General features: G+C 35.9%; 1 protein-coding gene across 3 annotated transcripts; it reads right to left on the bottom strand.

Annotated features, from left to right (window-relative positions):
• Nucleotides 1-4254: 4254 nt before the first annotated feature.
• On the bottom strand, nucleotides 4255-15103 carry LOC132561311 (betaine--homocysteine S-methyltransferase 1-like). Of its 3 annotated transcripts, none has more exons than XM_060226032.1 (7): nucleotides 14940-15103; nucleotides 6574-6764; nucleotides 5782-5976; nucleotides 5543-5654; nucleotides 5208-5386; nucleotides 4764-4845; nucleotides 4255-4626 (listed from the first exon to the last, which is right to left on the bottom strand). In XM_060226032.1, the coding sequence occupies exons 1-7, from the start codon at nucleotides 14950-14952 to the stop codon at nucleotides 4358-4360; spliced, it is 1041 nt and encodes a 346-aa protein (XP_060082015.1). In that variant the 5' UTR covers nucleotides 14953-15103; the 3' UTR covers nucleotides 4255-4357. The 3 variants fall into 3 exon arrangements, with proteins under 3 accessions (XP_060082015.1, XP_060082016.1, XP_060082014.1); XM_060226033.1 differs by lacking the exon at nucleotides 14940-15103 and adding an exon at nucleotides 8146-8297; XM_060226031.1 differs by lacking the exons at nucleotides 4255-4626; nucleotides 4764-4845; nucleotides 5208-5386; ... (1 more) ...; nucleotides 5782-5976; nucleotides 6574-6764 and adding exons at nucleotides 10791-11138; nucleotides 11749-11830; nucleotides 12077-12255; ... (1 more) ...; nucleotides 12889-13083; nucleotides 13360-13550 and having other exon boundaries at nucleotides 14940-15093.
• Between the last annotated feature and the right edge of the window lie 3626 nt (nucleotides 15104-18729).

Raw genomic sequence — 18729 nt, 5'->3', positions numbered from 1 at the left:
TGTTCACACAAGGTGCTATTCTACCAATTTGTTTTAGTATGTATGTGATTTCCAGCAACAAAGATTTGATATATAACTTTCATTAAGCAAGTTTTATCTGTTTTGCTGGTTTTTAGTAACATTTGAATTAATTCAAATTGCATTTGTACAGTATATTATGAAATTAAAGCCGAAGGAGACTTGATAAGGATAATGGAATTTCTTTTTGTCAATTCTCCTATGAGATTGATATCATGTTTCAGAACATTGCGTTCTTTAGAGGCGCTGTCAAATGAGTTTTGGAAAACATTTTATAACATAATACATGTATTGCATTTATGATTAAACGCCTGTAGCTACAGGTATGTAGAAACCATCATTGTGTCACGGTATCAATAGCTACATAATAAATGTATAGGTGTAATGTCACGTGATCACATTGTCATATCTCCAAGATAGGATCTAAAAGGTGTAACATTTGCCACTAAGTCAGTGATTTGTATAGATGCTGTGCTGTGTCTATTGATATCAGAAAACTTTATACTTATTGCAAAATAAGACACTGGAGACTACAACAGTCATATGATTAATTGCTCTGATGATCTTTTTTATACAAATCAAATAATATTATCACTGTATTGGAATTCTATCTCAATAAGGTTTTATAGGAGCATCAAAACTCTTTCTCGACAATGTTACTGTGAGTGTATTGAAACTCTGTCCCAATAAGGTTACTGTAGGTGTATCACAACTCTGTCCCAATAAGGTTACTGTGGGTGTATCACAACTCTGTCCCAATAAGGTTACTGTAGGTGTATCACAACTCTGTCCCTATAAGGTTACTGTTGGTGTATCACAACTCTGTCCCTATAAGGTTACTGTAGATGTCCAATAAGGTTACTGTAGGTGTATCAGAACTCTGTCCCAATAAGGTTATTGTAGGTGTATCACAACTCTGTCCCAATAAGGTTATGTGTAGGATAAGGTTACTGTATCATCAAACTCTGTCCCAATAAGGTTACTGTAGGTGTATCACAACTCTGTCCCAATAAGGGTACTGTATGTGTATCACAACTCTGTCCCAAGGTTAAGGTTATCACAACTCTGTAGTAGGTGTATCAGAACTCTGTCCCAATAAGGTTACTGTAGGTGTATCAGAACTCTGTCCCAATAAGGTTACTGTAGGTGTATCACAACTCTGTCCCAATAAGGTTACTGTAGGTGTCCAATAAGGTTAATGTAGGTGTATCAGAACTCTGTCCCAATAAGGTTACTGTAGGTGTATCACAACTCTGTCCCAATAAGGTTACTGTAGGTGTATCACAACTCTGTCCCTATAAGGTTACTGTAGGTGTATCACAACTCTGTCCCTATAAGGTTACTGTTGGTGTATCACAACTCTGTCCCTATAAGGTTACTGTTTGTATATCACAACTCTGTCCCAATAAGGTTACTGTAGGTGTATCACAACTCTGTCCCAATAAGGTTACTGTAGGTGTATCACAACTCTGTCCCAATAAGGTTACTGTTGGTGTATCACAACCAATCATAACGTCACTATAAATGGATCTATTTTCATGTGCTTTCACTTTTATCGAGGATGGAATATAATTGCAAAAAAGCGGCTCGCAGAAAATAAGACCAACAGACGTAATAATTGACTTTTTATAATGGCTTAAATGTCCAACCATTTGTTTCAAACTTTTGGTAAAGCAAAATTTTCTAAACTATAGAAATCTGTTATCGACAGTAAACCGTATGTAAATTTATTTCGTTACGATACAGTAGTCCTCGATAATCTGGATATCTTCGTGACTGACAAAAGTCGTCTGGATTTTCCACCCAGGCGAGTTTAATAACCTGCCAATCTGAGTTGATTACAGGGATTTGGTGTGATGCCACTGCTTGTTCGGTTGTATTGTAAAACTAATTAAATTGTTTCTTACCTTTCATGAGACAATTGTTAACATATCTCTATCACGTATACCTGTATGATCACATTTCTATTAACAACGATGATGTTTTGTGAATTTTTAGTTTTACATACTGTTGTCGGAACTTGTAGATTGGCGAGAGTAGTTTTTGAAACTGAAATGTGAAAGTGGAAGTTCGTTGCGCTATCACAGGGAGAAACTGGAGCACTGTATACAAGAAATTGTTCCAAGTAAACTGATAAACCAGAACATAAATCTGGAGATCCTAGATATAAAACTGATCCTGACGAAAAAAAGGAATATGTTTATAGTACTTATAAAGATCCCAGTAAGGAAGACATAACTGTATCTGATCAAGAAAAAACTAACGTTCCCGCGCACTTCTTTCAAACCTGACAAGAGAATCGAGATTGACAAGGTTAACTTAAAACCGATTGCGAGACTCGATATTACTGCGGACAAGATGCGAATCAAACTACTTGAATTGAAAAAAAAAATCAAAATCTCTGGGACCGGATATGTTTCATCTCAGAGTGCTGATATTCTAAACATCCGTAAGTACCGGGAAACCACCAGAAGACTGGAAATGCACCAATATAACCGCTCTATTTAAAAAGGAAGACCGTAAGGACGCTTCAACCAAACCCCGGTCTGTCTAACGTGTGTAAGGAAAGGGAGTCAATAACTAGTGAGGAAACATAAACCTTATGAGACAAAAAAAACTTTTTCAGCCAAGCACAGTTTGGCTTCATTGATGGCAGATTTACGTTTTCACAGCTTCTAAAGGTTTTCAATGAGTTGACTGAAATTTTGAGAAAAGGAGGGGATGTCTATGTTATTAATTTTTATTTTATTTAAGTATTTGATAATATATGTCATCTACGCATACTACATAAACTTTCTCTTTATAGCGAACTATGCTTATATAATGAAACAATCGTGTCTATTTTAAAATATGATTCTTTTTGCCAAAAAGTCAGTGTATTAGAGAGAGAGAGAGAGAGAGAGAGAGAGATAGAGAGAGAGAGAGAGAGAGAGAGAGAGAGAGAGAGAGAGAGAGAGAGAGAGAGAGAGAGAGAGAGAGAAATAAAAGTTCAACACGACTAATGTGTTTCGGTAACGTTCTCAGGCCCAACGGTTAACTAAGGCGATTGATAATTTTAGTATGTGGATATTGACACCATAGAATTTCCTTTTTATCAGCATTTAAATAAATATCATTTGAAAGCACTGCATGTAACGTGTAATCAAAACACTATATACGATGTGTCTATAAATACATGTGATATTGCCTTGGCTGTTATTTCCTGACCAATATTATATGTATATATTCTTATTGTATTCTTTTCAATTTGATTTAAATGAGGTTTTTGTCACAGAACTGTTAGTTTCCAGATAAAGGTGTCATCACACTGATAACCTTCATGGACTGATTGACCATATAATCACATTTTCATATATATATATTATATTTTATACCCATAAATAATTTTCTCAACTATTTTTTGTGTTTTGCCTCATTTACTACACTTACTGAATTCTTTTTGTACATATACTGACTTCACAACTTGTCGTGAATGAATTCTGTGAGCTATTTACTTGTGAACACACATTTCTTTTGATATATGTGTATTTCTTTTTGAATATTTTAGGATCAAGTTGCATTCCTTACGAATGTTCATTACATGAACGTGTACAGTATAATGAGATAATAAAACCATTATGTCAGAAATCACATGATGCATAACTTTGTTACGGTAGAGCGATATAAGAGCTATTTGTACAGTAGAATGGACTAAATTTACATATTCAATAGAAAATATCAAAAACTCTCCAGCTGTGACAGCAGCCTTCATTTCTAATTTAGAAATATGTATTCTTGACCTTCGACCTGGATTTAACAAGCATTGGATATACTAGCAGCAGTGTTGGTCTTTATGTGTGTATGTAATGATATTCTGTACATTGTTTTTGGTTATTTTTGTTACGTTCCTTTGTGAACATTCTTATCACGAATTCAGTCGCCATTTCATATGAACATGAATACATACTTAATATTTGTTTACGTAATGAAATCTAACATCTGTGTTAGCATGATAATGACAGTGGATTAGTACCCGAAGTCACGTGTAGTAGGTGACCTTTATAGCAATGGTCAAGGTGAAAAAGATGCAACTGCCGTTTATCTGAACGACCATGTATTATTATCCATCGAAATGAATACGTTGTTGAAGTAAATGTCATAATCCTTCGGTATTGCAAATCGTGTAAAATGCGAGTAAAAATAATTGAAGTTGAATAAAACTGAATCCGCATAACCTTACATAACACTGTACATGATTAGACGAAAGTTACGCCAAATTTATTTTTCGCATTTTCCCGGTCACAAACTTTTTTCTATTTAGTCTTGTCTTAATCTTGTTGGATGAATGTTATTAGAGGCTTTAGTCCACACAATCGAACATAAACGACTGTATCTTCTTGTTTTTCGGATCAGTCGACCTGGACAGACTGTTGGTGAAGTCAGGACTATATTTACTGGCGCCGGTTGTTCTGCCATACACATCCGTCACCTCGCGGAAGAATGCTGGCGAGTTGCCACAGCACAATCCAATGTACTGAACACCGAGCTCTTTGGCTTCTTCTGCGAACTTGCGTACCTCCCAACGAGTACAGAGCTGAGCTGACAGATTGTCAGGGTAGAGGCGATCACCTGTTGATGTCACAGAAATCAATTAACCTCTTCACAACACCGATTTATGAGCTTTATATGCACTTAATTAATGTCCAAGTTACTTCTATAATTATTACATGTCAGAACAAAAGTACAGCGTGGACGTATGTCCTTACCTGTTTCAGGGTCCAGAAGTGACTGGAAGGTTTTGTACTTGCCCCTGCATCGGAAAGGGACTGGGATAGCCGCAAGGGGACCCTAAAATGTAGTTCGGGTTTTGTTATGCAGTTTTCGTTGAAAGATTGGATAATAATTCAAAGGGTGTCCCAGTATCACGATTTCCGCATTTTTTTTTTTTTTCGCCAATCAAAGTTCAAACGTGTCATTAGAGAAAATCATGTTGAAGACTGCCACCGCTCGCGATCATGATACATTTGGAAACGTTTTTTGCGATATAAAGTTTAAGCAATTAGATGCACAGTGTCGTTTTCACTACTAAATGTCTCTTTATGAGAACGTGGCGTTCGATCAAGATTAAAATTTTCTGGAAAATATGATCCCATTATTCAGCTTTCTCCAATCAAGAACTAAGATATGTCTGCTTAAGACGTTTTTGTTACCTTACAGACTTTTCGGATCTCTTTCAGTAAGGGCATCATTGTTTGGGGTCCACGCGCACAGTTCAGGCCAACTACGGCAGCCCCAGCATCTTCGAGCCGTTTGCATGCCTCTGGAACAGGGACTCCGTCTAGCATTACATCCGGTTGGTATACCGTCAGTGTTATGACAGCCGGCAGCCCTTTAAACGGAAAACAATGATTTCTGTATATGCTTTGAACATTTAACACGAAAAGATATTCTTTTTCGAATTAAAACATTTTTGCCATAATGTTGCCTTTTCTTATAAGACCCCACATTGTATTTGTACTTATAAGGTAGCAAGAAATTGTACTACCGTTTCCGTGTTCCTTGATCATTTCGAGTGCAATCATGGCTTCTCCGAAGTCCTGGAATGTCTCCCCGATGATGTAATCAGCCTTTTCCTGAACAGCCCATTCGATTTGTTCCTGTTCAAACAAATATAATGAAGTTATGCGTTCAGCAGATATAATAAGGTGATACTTTCATGTAAAAATGGAGAAAAATTAAACAACAGTAAATAAAAAAGAATAAAAATAGTTGGTAGATATTTACCTTAAACATAGCTCTTAATTCCTTCATTGCTTCGGGATTATCGGGCTGGTAGTGCCAGGTATGTGAAATATCTCCGGCCATGAGAGACCCTGTGGCGTCCGCGACTTCCCGGGCCATTCTTAAAGCACGTCTGTTAAGTTCTTCCAGCCCTTCCTCAATGCCAATAGCTCGCAAGCGCTTTCTGTTGCCTAAATACTTCAAGTACGAGAAAATTCCAAAGTTTGAGCATTGAATTGAAGTGTTAATATTTTTTTTTTACTTTTTCATGTCTAGCTTTAGCGATTGCCAATTTTTTCAATACTTTCAATGGAAAATTGATATTAAATTGATATATTTTTGCGAAATTACAACAAGGTTGTATAAAAAGGAAGCGTCATTTCTTAACAAATAGACATTTTACCTTGTTTTTACTGGTTACTACTTAATCTATTGCTGCGCTCTCATATGTGACCTTGAATATTTGTTAAAATAACTCAGGTGATATTATTAGTTTGTTTGATTTTTTTGTTTTTGTTTTGATTTTTGTTTTTGTTTTTCTATTTTTGCATGGATATTTGTTTCTTTCGATTTTAGATAGGAGAACTGGAAAGCAAGCTATAAGTTTACAACTCATCTCCTTTCTATATATTTCCGCAAACGATATCTTAAAAGGAAATATTAAAATAGTGTAATTTATGTGTTATTTTACAATTGGATAAATTTTGTCGGAAACTTTATCTGAAATAAATTCAGTTGTTGGATTGAGATTTCTAATAGTTCAATGGCTATCTTTTGTGCATTGATAAATCTTACCGTAAACGCTTCGACGACGTCACTTCCTGCGTGTGCATATTCTTCATGCATTATTCGCACCACTTCTGGATTGTTCAGAACTACTTCCGGTGTGAACTCCCCGAACTTTACGTAACCCTTTCTCTCAAGTTCCCACATATATCCCTCCGCAATGATAATAGCCTCGCCATCATTTAATCGTTGTAAGAAACCTGAATGTGACATTTCAAATACAAAGGCACTGATACTTTATGATATCATGAAAGTAGATTTATTCACCTGTATCTAGAATGTAAACATCTCAAGCAAAAATCAAGTCCATTATGCATCATACAAAAGGTAAGAAACTCAGTCGCTGTAAGACGGAAATACGTCATTTCTATAGATTTTCAAGGAGCTGTTCGGTTGACTGGCTCTGGGGAGTTCCGACTGAGTGATATTTTTTAGAATTGAATGAAGTGCTTCCGTCTTACGATATGGATTGACAAGCTGAGAAAGAAAAAGTGACATTTCATGGCGAAACTTGGTGTGACATATGTTCTTGATGTTAAATAACGGTTAATCAAACGTGTTTTAGTGGTTAACTTGGCTTTCAAATGATGGAAAATTTCATTTTTTTCCGATCAGCTCCGAATGTCGTTCCCTGCATGTTTCTTGCCTTTTTTCGCTTGAATTGTGTGTACGTTCCAGATCAAGGTGCCAAAGGTATGTGTGAGAGTGCAAGTATATGCGTGTCGGAGATACAGTCTGTTTCGTGTTCATAGTGTGTGTCTACACTATAAGATGATTCGTTGTTAGTATGTGGTGTCTAAAATATGATATGTTCCGTTGTCAGCACGTGTGTGGTTAAGCTATAAGATGCTCTGTTGTCTGTTTGTGTGTGGCACAACAATAAGATGTTATGTTCCTGGCCATGAATACTTAAACGTCATTGTCACATAACTAAATAAAACTGCATTCGACTATTGACTAAAGTCAAATCGGCCCACAAACATAAGTGGTCGTATATCTTCAATGCCCTTACTCACAAATTCAGAAGAATTCTCACACACATCGTACATGTCAACCAGCTGATAAGGGATATTAATGTTTACGATATTATATTGCTAAGCGACATTGTAATTGGTCAGCAAAACGTTTTTCAGCTTATAAATCTAGATGATTCAGAAATTTCCATTTTATTTCCAGTGGAGAGGTATCTGACTGTTAAGTTAACCTAAACAAGCACTCTGCACTTGCCACACAGTTCACTGTTATATAAATGTAAGACTCTGGGCCATATGGCCTTTAAAGTCACCCAGCACTTTTTAATTGAAGTACTTGTATAGCTATGCCACAGAACATTTTAACATGTTTTATAATTCGAGAAAGAATGACTTTGTAAATAACGCTTGGTTACAATTTGACCGGAACACAAAACATATTCATACCATAAATTCAGTGGGCGTTTGTCTTGCATCAGTATAAGTACAATGGTGGTAAATTCTAATTCTTTTACTTTACATTATCTATTTACTCCCTGTAGGCCATTCCTTGTACTGAAACCCGTAAAGTACACAGCTATACAACCATAAACGTGTTTGTATACTTTACCTTTCGTTGTCATGCTGTAAGTCTATAAGATTTGAACGGTTAAAGCCCTCTGTGTAGGCTAGTGTGTGTCGTATCTGCGGGAACCGTCCCTCGAGCTGAACATATTTATCTAACTGATGTTGTCCCCTATCTAGCCGCACTTACGGAACCCGGAAAGGGACATCAGGAAAAAAAATGTTAATCCGAGGTCTCGTTTTAGCAATCCGTGGTCTCGGTTTATTAATCCGCGGCCTCGGTATAAGTAATCCGTGACCTCAGTTTAAGTAATCCGTGGTCTCGGTTTAAATAATCCGTGACCTCAGTTTAAGTAATCCGTGGTCTGGGTTTAAGTAATCCGAGGTCTCGGTTTAGCAATCCGTGGCCTCGGTTTATTAATCCGCGGCCTCGGTATAAGTAATCCGTAGTCTCGGTTTAAATAATCCGTGGCCTCGGTTTAAACAATTATACCATTTATAAATACGTAAATAATATGCACTGACTATTTTATTTAACTGAAATGATGGTTTACTTAATGGACTTGGCAGTGATCACCCTAAAGTGTGCAACATGACACGTCTTTAAATTATCAAAGGAAGATAGTTATCAGTATAGTTGGACGTCATTTGTAGCTTTCATGGTCACAGGTTTGTGGCTCCTCCACATGATCTAAACTAGTGAGATGTTAACTGTCATATGAAGCTACTATTTTACTACTGAGGTAAAGTTTTATCATGGAGGAGCATGATTGTACAGTAAAACAGTCTATGGAAATTACTGATCAATTTACGTAATGTGTACCAACTTCCGAAAAAGGGGAGATAACCGAACTACCTAAGCATGTTGAAATATCTATCATGTAGTTTAAGAGGGATAGCGGGTACATTTTTGCTTGCCCAGTGGCGCATAACTTTCGGAAGAAGGGAGTAACCAAATCTAATATAGATTATGTACATTAATGGCCAGCAAGTTTCGTTAAAATCCATCAAGTAGTTGAAATTAGGTGGAGTAGCTGGTACATCCACATGAATCGGGCGTTCTATGCGCGAAATATAGCTATTATACTGTAATTAAATAGCAGGGTTTCTATTGTTATACATGTATATAGAAATCCTACCATTCAAGTAGTATAACAGCGATATTTCACACAAAGAACATCCGACTCTTGTGATACATCTACAGACGGACTGACCACATGCTTTCAGTATATCCTACCCCCCACCTCAGGGGTATAATAATTTTGTTTCTTTTGAGGTAATGTTTTTCCATTTCAGTGAAATAATATACAATTTAAACACGTACATGTATATATATATTTATGGTGTAAAATATATTCCACTTCTGTGAAATAAATTTAAAATGTATTGTACCATATTGTTAAAAACTATCAAATGTTAAAAATGGCTTGCCATATTAATGGTACAATACACAGTCAGCTTGTGTCCTGCATTTCAAAGTCCTATAGTCTCGATCAGGTGAAAGATGACCCAGACGAGGTGTTTTCTGTTGATGAAGGAATACATATATGTCTAAATCTGTGAGGTGAGATGACGTGCCTGCTGCGTGTGATTAACACTTCATCAATGCAATGGAGTTTGTGGGATAAGAACAGCAAGAAAAAATCTATAATAACACATAACTACCAATTATCTTATTTTTTGTTCTTATTCCATGCATATTGATACTAGCTACTGTGCTTCGTGTAAGAAATATGCTGGAAAATAGAGATGCATTTTGTTGGAAAAACAAATAGAGACGGGGTGTGGACAATGCTTTTTTCCCATGATACAGGTGTAATCAACATCAACATAAAATAACAAACTAGAACAATAAAGTAGAACTTTTATTGAAATATCAACACATCTGCAGTAAGATGCAAAAACTGATTTTTAAAAAAAATCATTCAAAGGCAATTTTCTTTCTGGTAAAATATTAGATTTGGTTGCAGAATCTGAACCACAAACCCACAAACCACTAAACCGAGACCTCGCATTACTAAACCAAGGCCACGGATTACTAAACCGAGACCTCGCATTACTAAACCAAGGCCACGGATTAGTAAACCGAGACCTCGCATTACTAAACCAAGGCCACGGATTAGTAAACCGAGACCTCGCATTACTAAACCAAGGCCACGGATTAGTAAACCGAGACCTCGCATTACTAAACCAAGGCCACGGATTAGTAAACCGAGACCAAGAATTACTAAACCGAGGCCTTGGATTTAAGAAAAAAAAAACTGTGATGTCCCTTCCGGGGCTCCGTACGCACTTGATCATGTGACTAATAGCAAACTATACAATGCCCAGGCGACATACTTGCTCGCAAGCTGTTAAATTAATCTTTGATAGTGAATATTTTACGTCCTTAACCACAACCCTAGGAGTTCTGTGTGGAGACGGGATCCCTTAGAACAAATTCATGTTCATGATCTTAGATGATAGGAAAATTATGCATGAACTGTGTTAATCAAAACAGTGTTTCCTATATATATGTATAAGGGGTCTGATAGGGAAATGTACAAATACAGTATGCTGTGTGAAATAAAGACGTCATCTCGTAGCGATATTAATGTATTTCACGAAACATCATAGAAATGACATCGACAAACACACTCATCTTGTAAACTTTTCGATGATAATGATAAAAATTACAAAGTAAACACATAATCAGACATTGCGAAGCCATATTGCATAGCTTTCCTTTAATGTAATTTAAATCAATGTGCTTTTACAAAACGCGCCCTCATTTCTTTCCAGTTCCAGCGAATTCCCTTAACTTCGAATAACTTGGTTTACTGTCCCCAGCAAGAACACTTAACGAAAGGTCGGGTGAATATTTGCTGGCTCCAGGTCTCCTCCCATATACTTCCGCCAACTCGCGGAAGAAGAATGGCGCATTCCCACAACACAGTCCAACGTAATTTACACCAATATTCTTAGCTTCCTCTGCAAATTCCCGGATGTCGTCTCTATTACAGGTCACACAAGAAACGTTTGATGGCCAGGCGAACTTGCCTACAAAAATCCAATATTCTTTATTGGATATTAGTTTGTATAAATATATACTATTATTTTCGAGGACGGATCAAACAACACGAAAATAGAAACCTTGAAACTAACATGTACTTTTTGCAAGGTTTGGATGTAACAAAGAAAGGAACTACTTTTGGTCGTGAAAAAAAAGAGAATAGAAAAAATTATCACGAGGACTTTGAAAAACAGCAAGATGATACCAGCATGTTGACAAAACCATAATACAAACGAAATAACAGAAAAATAATTGAAATGATTTAGAAAAGGTTAGCACGACAACCCGTACAAAAGTACAATGTCTGAAATCCATGCAATGTCTCAATGAACCTTGTATATACTGACAAAGACATCATAGGACATACTTAAGGGCACCTGTAACTTAAATCGCACAAGACTGTAGGGAGCGTAATGGTTAGTGTATAACTACATCATTATCTTCATCTCCCTTCGTCTCTCGATTCTGTCTACGTCTTTCCTATCTATCTGATTCGCGATAGAACTAAGAAAACGATTAACACTTAGGAGAAGCAGAAAATGATTCCACGGTAAGTCGACAAACATGTCAACGGTTGTCTTTATCTAGAAGTTATACCTGTGTTCGGATCCTTCAGCGATGTCCATGTGCGGTTTTCCTGTGTAGTTCTAAACGTCACAGGAAGAGCAGCTATTGGACCCTATGGAAAACAGTATGAATAGTTACATACGTCAGGTGGTTCTAGGCAGATTGAGAGTGTCGGATTCTCAGCAGTCAATATTAAAACTGAACAAGTAAACAACAAATCGCCAATTCATTTACTTCAAGTTTTTTAGTATTGTTATTATTGAAGTAAATTAAGCGGAACCTTTGTTGGGTACGCATTGTATTATTATTATACAATAAAACGGTCACAACGATTACTTAATATCGGAACAACCTTAACCTTGCATGTTTTCCTGATTTCCTTGATAAGAGGTAACATGGTCTTCGGGCCACGCCCACAATTCAGGCCGACAACATCTGCCCCGGCCTCCTCCAGTCTGCGACACGCCTCCGCTATTGGCACATCATCCAGTGTCATGTCAGGATTGTAACAAACAATAGTTATCACTGCCGGAAGACCTGGGGTGGTACATTGTAATATATGACTCAGTGTAACATGTACAACATTTGTTCAGACTTACGGCCTTCGTATGGTATTTTGCATGGAACCATCAGGTCGTTTGCGAAAAGCAAATGTGCTGTTGACAAAAATGAAAGAAATATCTTTTTATCTTTCTTTGTGATTCAGTCTGAAAATTTAAATTACCCATTATATCAACTACACCGCCATGTTTATATGCTCACAAAATTACCATCTACCCCGCCTCACAAGACAGGCATATACACAGGATATATTAATTACCTTTTCCGTATTGTTGTATCGCCTCAAGAGCTAGCTTAGCTTCTCCGTAATCATTGATAGTTTCCGCTATAATGTAGTCAGCACCCTCCTCTACCGCCCACTCCACCTGTTCCTGTCACATGGTCATTTTTGTTTTGTTCATTATCATTTTTTGAGTATTTTCTCCGCCTACTTTGTCTGGCATCACTGACCATTGATAAATAAGAGAGCTTTGATCTGATATCATTACGTTAATTATGTGTTTTGTAAATTATAGGTTTTACAGAAAACCTCCAAAGAACCCTTTTTCATCGTTGAAACTCGAAACTTGGATTAGTATAGATCTTTGACATTATGACTATGTAAGTTACCTTAAACATAGCCCTAATTTGCTCATCTATTTCCGGTTGGTTTTCCTCATAGATAGTAGTACTACACAGTCCACCAGCCATTAGAGTCCCAGTCTCGTTTGCCACTTCTCGAGCGATTTTGAGAGCGGTTCGGTTGAGTTTCTCTAGGTCTTCCTCTCGACCTATTAATTTCAGTCTCTCCCTGTGTCCGTAATACTGACAAACAGAACATGTATTTTAAAAACTGACAATATTCCATCCCAATGCAACTAAAACCACTAGTGTTTAACTGTGTATACAACAATTTAGGAAAAATAAAAGATCTGTCAAAAAAAGGTTGGAAGTAGGAGCACAACCTGTCATTTTAGAAAATAATAACTATATTTGCTGATTTTTCGCGGAGTCAGAGTATTACATAACACCGGAAGTGCATGTCAATATTTTATATGTTGATACCACCTCGAGTGTTTCCCTCAGTTTTGCTCTTATTACCGTGAACGCTTCCAAAACATCTGTGCCAGCGTGTACAAACTCGCGATGCATATTTCGAACCACATCCGGGTAATCTAAAACCACGTCTGGTGCAAATGAACCAATCTTCAGATAACCTCTTCTCTCGGATTCCAACATGTATCCTTCCGCAACAAGGACGTTTTCACCATTATTTAGGCGTTCTAGCAACCCTGATTGGGAGAGGATATAACCAGTTCTTAAAAACTCTGGCACTAAATACCTATGTCTATGCATTATGGCGAAAAACAATAAGAAAATACCAACATGTCAATGAAATCACAATCCAAACTCAAGTTCCATAAAACTAAGGCAAAATATGAACAAGAGAAAGATTTACACGGAAAAGTGTTCCGGAAGAGTAGGCATCTTCTACTTCATTGGTTCTTTATAAATCCGAGCAGGTAATCAAAAAATCAAGTATTCCCCTCGTTTTGTAAGCAGATTCAACAAATGATGTTTTAGATTTGGCAGAATTAAAATCGTTTTTAATAATAAAAAAGACGAAATCGTATTCTATGTTTGTTTTTATTCTGACTCAAGTTAGTTGTCACGGGATGATTCAGTTCATCCGTTGGGTTAAAAATATGTGCAAAACAGAATTTCTCACGTATTAATATCAAATCTGATGTTTAATGTGTTTGATGTTTGTTAGCTTGAGAACGTGACATTACTTACTTGGATTGACCAAAGTTTACATGGATGGTGTTATCGATGACACAGAAGACGCTTACTCCTCCGGAACACTGGTTTTATTCTCCTTACACGTTTTCAGGAGTCTCAGTGTAAATCTTTCTTTGGTTCATATTTTGCCATAATTTTATTGAATTTGAGTTTGGAATGTGATAAAGTTGACATGTTGGTATTTTCTTCTCATTGGTTTTTTTTAAGATAAATATATTAAATCTGTCTATCGATGATCTCAAGATTCCTTATATCATCAATACAGCTTCACACAAACACAATTTAGTTATGACGAAAGTGAAGAGATTTAAAAAATAAAAATTGCAGTAAGAGGAGTCTTTTGAATGGTTCAAAATAGTCTGAATGATATTGATTTCATTTTAAGATAAAGCGATATCAACAAAACACCATTCTTAAAAATACGAGGTGTCATTCATAAGTAATAAGTTTTAATAGATGTGTTATTGTAGAGCCGTATTCATTTCTCTCGCCCTAGGTCTTAATGTGTTTCATGGTTCGTATAACATCTACAATAGACGACAGAAAGATGTTTCGCATGACTTGCTGTGAACATGTGGTTTCTAAAAAAAATAATCAAATATATTAGCATATGTTCATACATGATTAGGACCTATAACACACGAAAGGATTAATGAATAATTCGCATGACTCACCGTGTACTTGTGGCGTCTGAAGAATGATGAACGATATTATCGCATCTTCATGTCCCTCGATCACAACTCGGTACCAACAGTAAATTTATAACCTAACGGACTTCACTAGCACTTACTCATGTATGACTACGTGTTGTTAATGTACAGAATGTAGATATAGCACTGGTTTACAGGCAGACATGAATCGTAGAACGTTTTTCTTACCTTTTGTTGGCATGGTTTGTCAGTTGAGAAATTCCTGGTCAAGATTCAGGAGTACAGGACGTGTAAACAATTCTGTTGATATCCTACAAACGAGACTAAACGTGTATTTAGTTTGTGCCATCCACGTGAGCTTCAGTGCACACAAAATTAGAGCTATGTGTGTGTGCCTTCGTACGGAAGCGTATTCCGGCCAAGTTGTGTTTTATTTTATCTCGAAATTTCGAGATAGCAACTCGAAATTTTGAGTTAGTAACTAGAAATTTCGAGTTAGTAATCCGAAATTTTGAGATATTAACCCGAAATTTCGAGATAGCAACGCGAAAGTTTGAGATAGCAACTCGAAATTTAGATATAGCAACTCGAAATTTTGAGTTAGTAATCCAAAATTTTGAGTTAGTAAGTTGAACCCGAAATTTCGAGATAAGAACTCCAAATTTCGACTTACTAACTCAAAATTTCGGATTACTTACTCGAAATTTCGAGTTACTAACTCAAAATTTCGCTCGAGTTGCTATTTCGAAATTTCGGGTTAATATATCAATTTTCGGATTACTAACTCAAAATTTCGGTTAACCAACTCGAAATTTCGAGTTACTATCTCGAAATTTCGAGTTCAAATAAAACACAACGTAGCCGGAGTACGCTTCCGTACCTTCGCGATAACAGAATACGCAAGTAGGTCAACCAAAATGGCGTCGCTCTCTGGGAAAAGTATGAGACATATATATATATACATGTGTTCAATATGGCATCACTATACGTTAAGTGATGAAACATCGTTCCAAGTAAATATACCAAGAGCTGAAATAGGACTACTATACAATGAATTGATAATGGGAAAGTCACATTTGACTTGGGTTTCTAAATAATTATTTTTATTCACGGAACTTTTTTCTGAAATGTGGTCAATGGCACACATGGATGGCAGTAATGTATACAAAAATGAAACAATCTGCCATTAATATTATGTCTTCTATTTTCATGTCAGCTTAACATTTACCCATTATTTCTGTTCCTTTTAATCAACAACTGGACAGATAAATGTTCTATGAGACAGCATGACCGACATGCCGAATAATGTAATTCACACAGCCACTTCTAAACCGACAATGACAATCGGTTAGTACTGGTAAAATGATAATGTTGTAGTCATAGCGTTAAAGTTTAGTTTTTTTTATTCAGATCGTTAGCTGGATGTAAAAATCTACACTGTTAAAAACTGTTTGATTTCTTAATCAATTCGCAAAATACGAGTAGTATGTAACATTTTGTACCAAATCTATAATACAGTAAATCAGACAATATGTAACATTTTGTATAACAGGATTGAAATTTATAATACCAAATCTATAATACAGTAAATCAGACAATCGGCCAAACAGGATTGAAATTTATAATACTGTGAGACAGACAATCCATCAGTCAGGATTGAAATCTATAATACTGTGAGACAGACAATCCGTCAGTCAGGATTGAAATCTATAATACTGTGAGACAGACAATCCGTCAGTCAGGATTGAAATCTATAATACTGTGAGACAGACAATCCGTCAGTCAGGATTGAAATCTATAATACTGTGAGACAGACAATCGGTCATTCAGGATTGAAATTTATAACGCAATGAATCAGAAGATCGGTCAGCCAGGATTGAAATTTATAACACAGTGAGACAAACAATCGGTCAGTCAGGATTGAAATTCATAAGTACAAAAAGAAAGGGGATGCAAACCAGTTTCACAAATTTAATACTGTGTCGCATTAGTTGTAATATCCATTTTGTTCCTATCGGGAGACGTTCGTACCAATCCAGGAACAGCGGATTTTTTTTCGTTAGATGACTGGTAGCGTTAGAAATGAAGCTGTTTTTACCAACAATCTAGACATCTTGTGTTTAATAGAAACGCATCTTGATCCTTCCATTCCCTAACTTCTTTTCACAAATCTATCAACAGTATTCAGACAGAAATGCATTGGTGGCGGTGTCATGCTTGTTTCAACATATGACATGCTGCCTAAATGTAGACATTCAATCAATAAATGACGAAATAATATGGATTGAATTTTGTTCTGATAATAAGAAAAATCTTCCATGTTTATTATTTAGACATTCATTGCAAAATACGAACTTGGACACGTCTAATACACTCTCTCGATATAGCTTTTAACTATACTGACTTACTAACAGGAAATAACAATGAGCTCAGCATTCTTTCACAACAATATAATTTAATTAACCTGGTTACTAGTTGTACCAGTTTTAGACAATATTACTGATCACAGAGCTATCATTGTTTCATTGTCGTCATAACTGCCAAACCCTTCGTCATTCAAGAGGAAAGTATGGGAATACAATAGAGCAGATATGTTTAACCTTAAAACAGAAGAAGGACAGGCAAACGAAGTCATTTTGTTTTCACATGTCAAAACTGTATTTAACCTCGTTGACTTACCGTCTTAGTGTTGATTTACTTTTGTTTGGCGATCCTCTTTTATCTTATGACCAAAAAGTAGAAATATTGCAGCTACTCAAAAATTTATAAAATCGATTGAAAGATTTAGAAATAGTATCTAGCATCCTATCGATATAACCGGGGAAATTCATCAATTCATGTATTCATGTTTACAATATTTATACTTATAAATTATGCACTCTTGCCTTATTTTATATACCCCCTTTTCTTTTCTCTTCTTCCATTTTCTCTTCCTTTAGTTGTAAACTTGTTCGTTTCATATTATAAACATTAGTTAAGTTACATTATAATCAATTCACTATATGCTGTCAATGTAAGGGTTAACATGTAAAATTTAAATTGCTGTATTGATGAGACGGGCTTAGAATAAGTACATTTGTACTTGTTTCCAAATCATCTTTATGTTTTGTGTGTCACCAATATGTACATGTTTCACTTGCCAATACAAATAAAGTTTAAACTAAAACTGTAACTGAATGTAATTTATTTACTTACAAACTTATTTTCATTTTAGAGAAACATATTCCCCAAAAATCATACATGTAACTGAAAACAAACACGACAAACCATTGATAAAGATAGATATCTGAAAAGAAATAAAATGTAAAACCATATAAAGAAAAGACATTATAAGAGTGAAATTCCCATTCTCAGAAGCTAGATATAAACGTGCAAGAAACAAAGTTAATAATCAGTAGTAAACTTAAACACGTTTAAAAACTCTTTATGCTAATGTAGACGGATTCATCAACAAAAACTCTTTTATGCTGATGTAGACGGATTCATCAACAAAAACTCTTTTATGCTGATGTAGACGGATTCATCAACAAAAACTCTTTTATGATGATGGACGGATTCATCAACAAAAACTCTTTTATGCTAATGTAGACGGATTCATCAACAAAAACTCTTTTATGCTAATGTAGACGGATTCATCAACAAAAACTCTTTTATGCTAATGTAGACGGATTCATCAACAAAAACTCTTTTATGCTAATGTAGACGGATTCATCAACAAAAACTCTTTTATGCTAATGTAGACGGATTCATCAACAAAAACTCTTTTATGCTAATGTAGACGGATTCATCAACAAAAACTCTTTTATGCTAATGTAGACGGATTCATCAACAAAAACTCAGCTAACCCCAAAGTGTACTGTAAACTAGTAAACACAATTCTAACAGACAACTACCCTACTTATCGCACCCAAATAACAACCACAGATGACAACGTAAACTACAACATTGTAAACAACATTTTATCATCCGTTTCCGACCTTGATGACCCTAACGTAGATAGACCATTCTTCGTTAACCA

Source organism: Ylistrum balloti, unplaced genomic scaffold (assembly GCF_031769215.1).
Source record: "Ylistrum balloti isolate Yb309-2 unplaced genomic scaffold, AGI_CSIRO_Ybal_v1 Utg371194, whole genome shotgun sequence".
Classification (NCBI taxonomy): domain Eukaryota; kingdom Metazoa; phylum Mollusca; class Bivalvia; order Pectinida; family Pectinidae; genus Ylistrum; species Ylistrum balloti.
The sequence above is the reverse complement of the archived record's forward strand: the minus strand, read 5'-3'. Positions and strand labels throughout refer to the sequence as shown.

Coding starts and splice junctions, on each gene's coding strand:
- LOC132561311 (XM_060226031.1), bottom strand. Junction 12,651..12,888: donor AAATTAGGGCTATGTTTAAG/GTAACTTACATA, acceptor ACCATGTGACAG/GAACAGGTGGAGTGGGCGGT. Junction 12,256..12,538: donor GATACAACAATACGGAAAAG/GTAATTAATATA, acceptor GTACCACCCCAG/GTCTTCCGGCAGTGATAACT.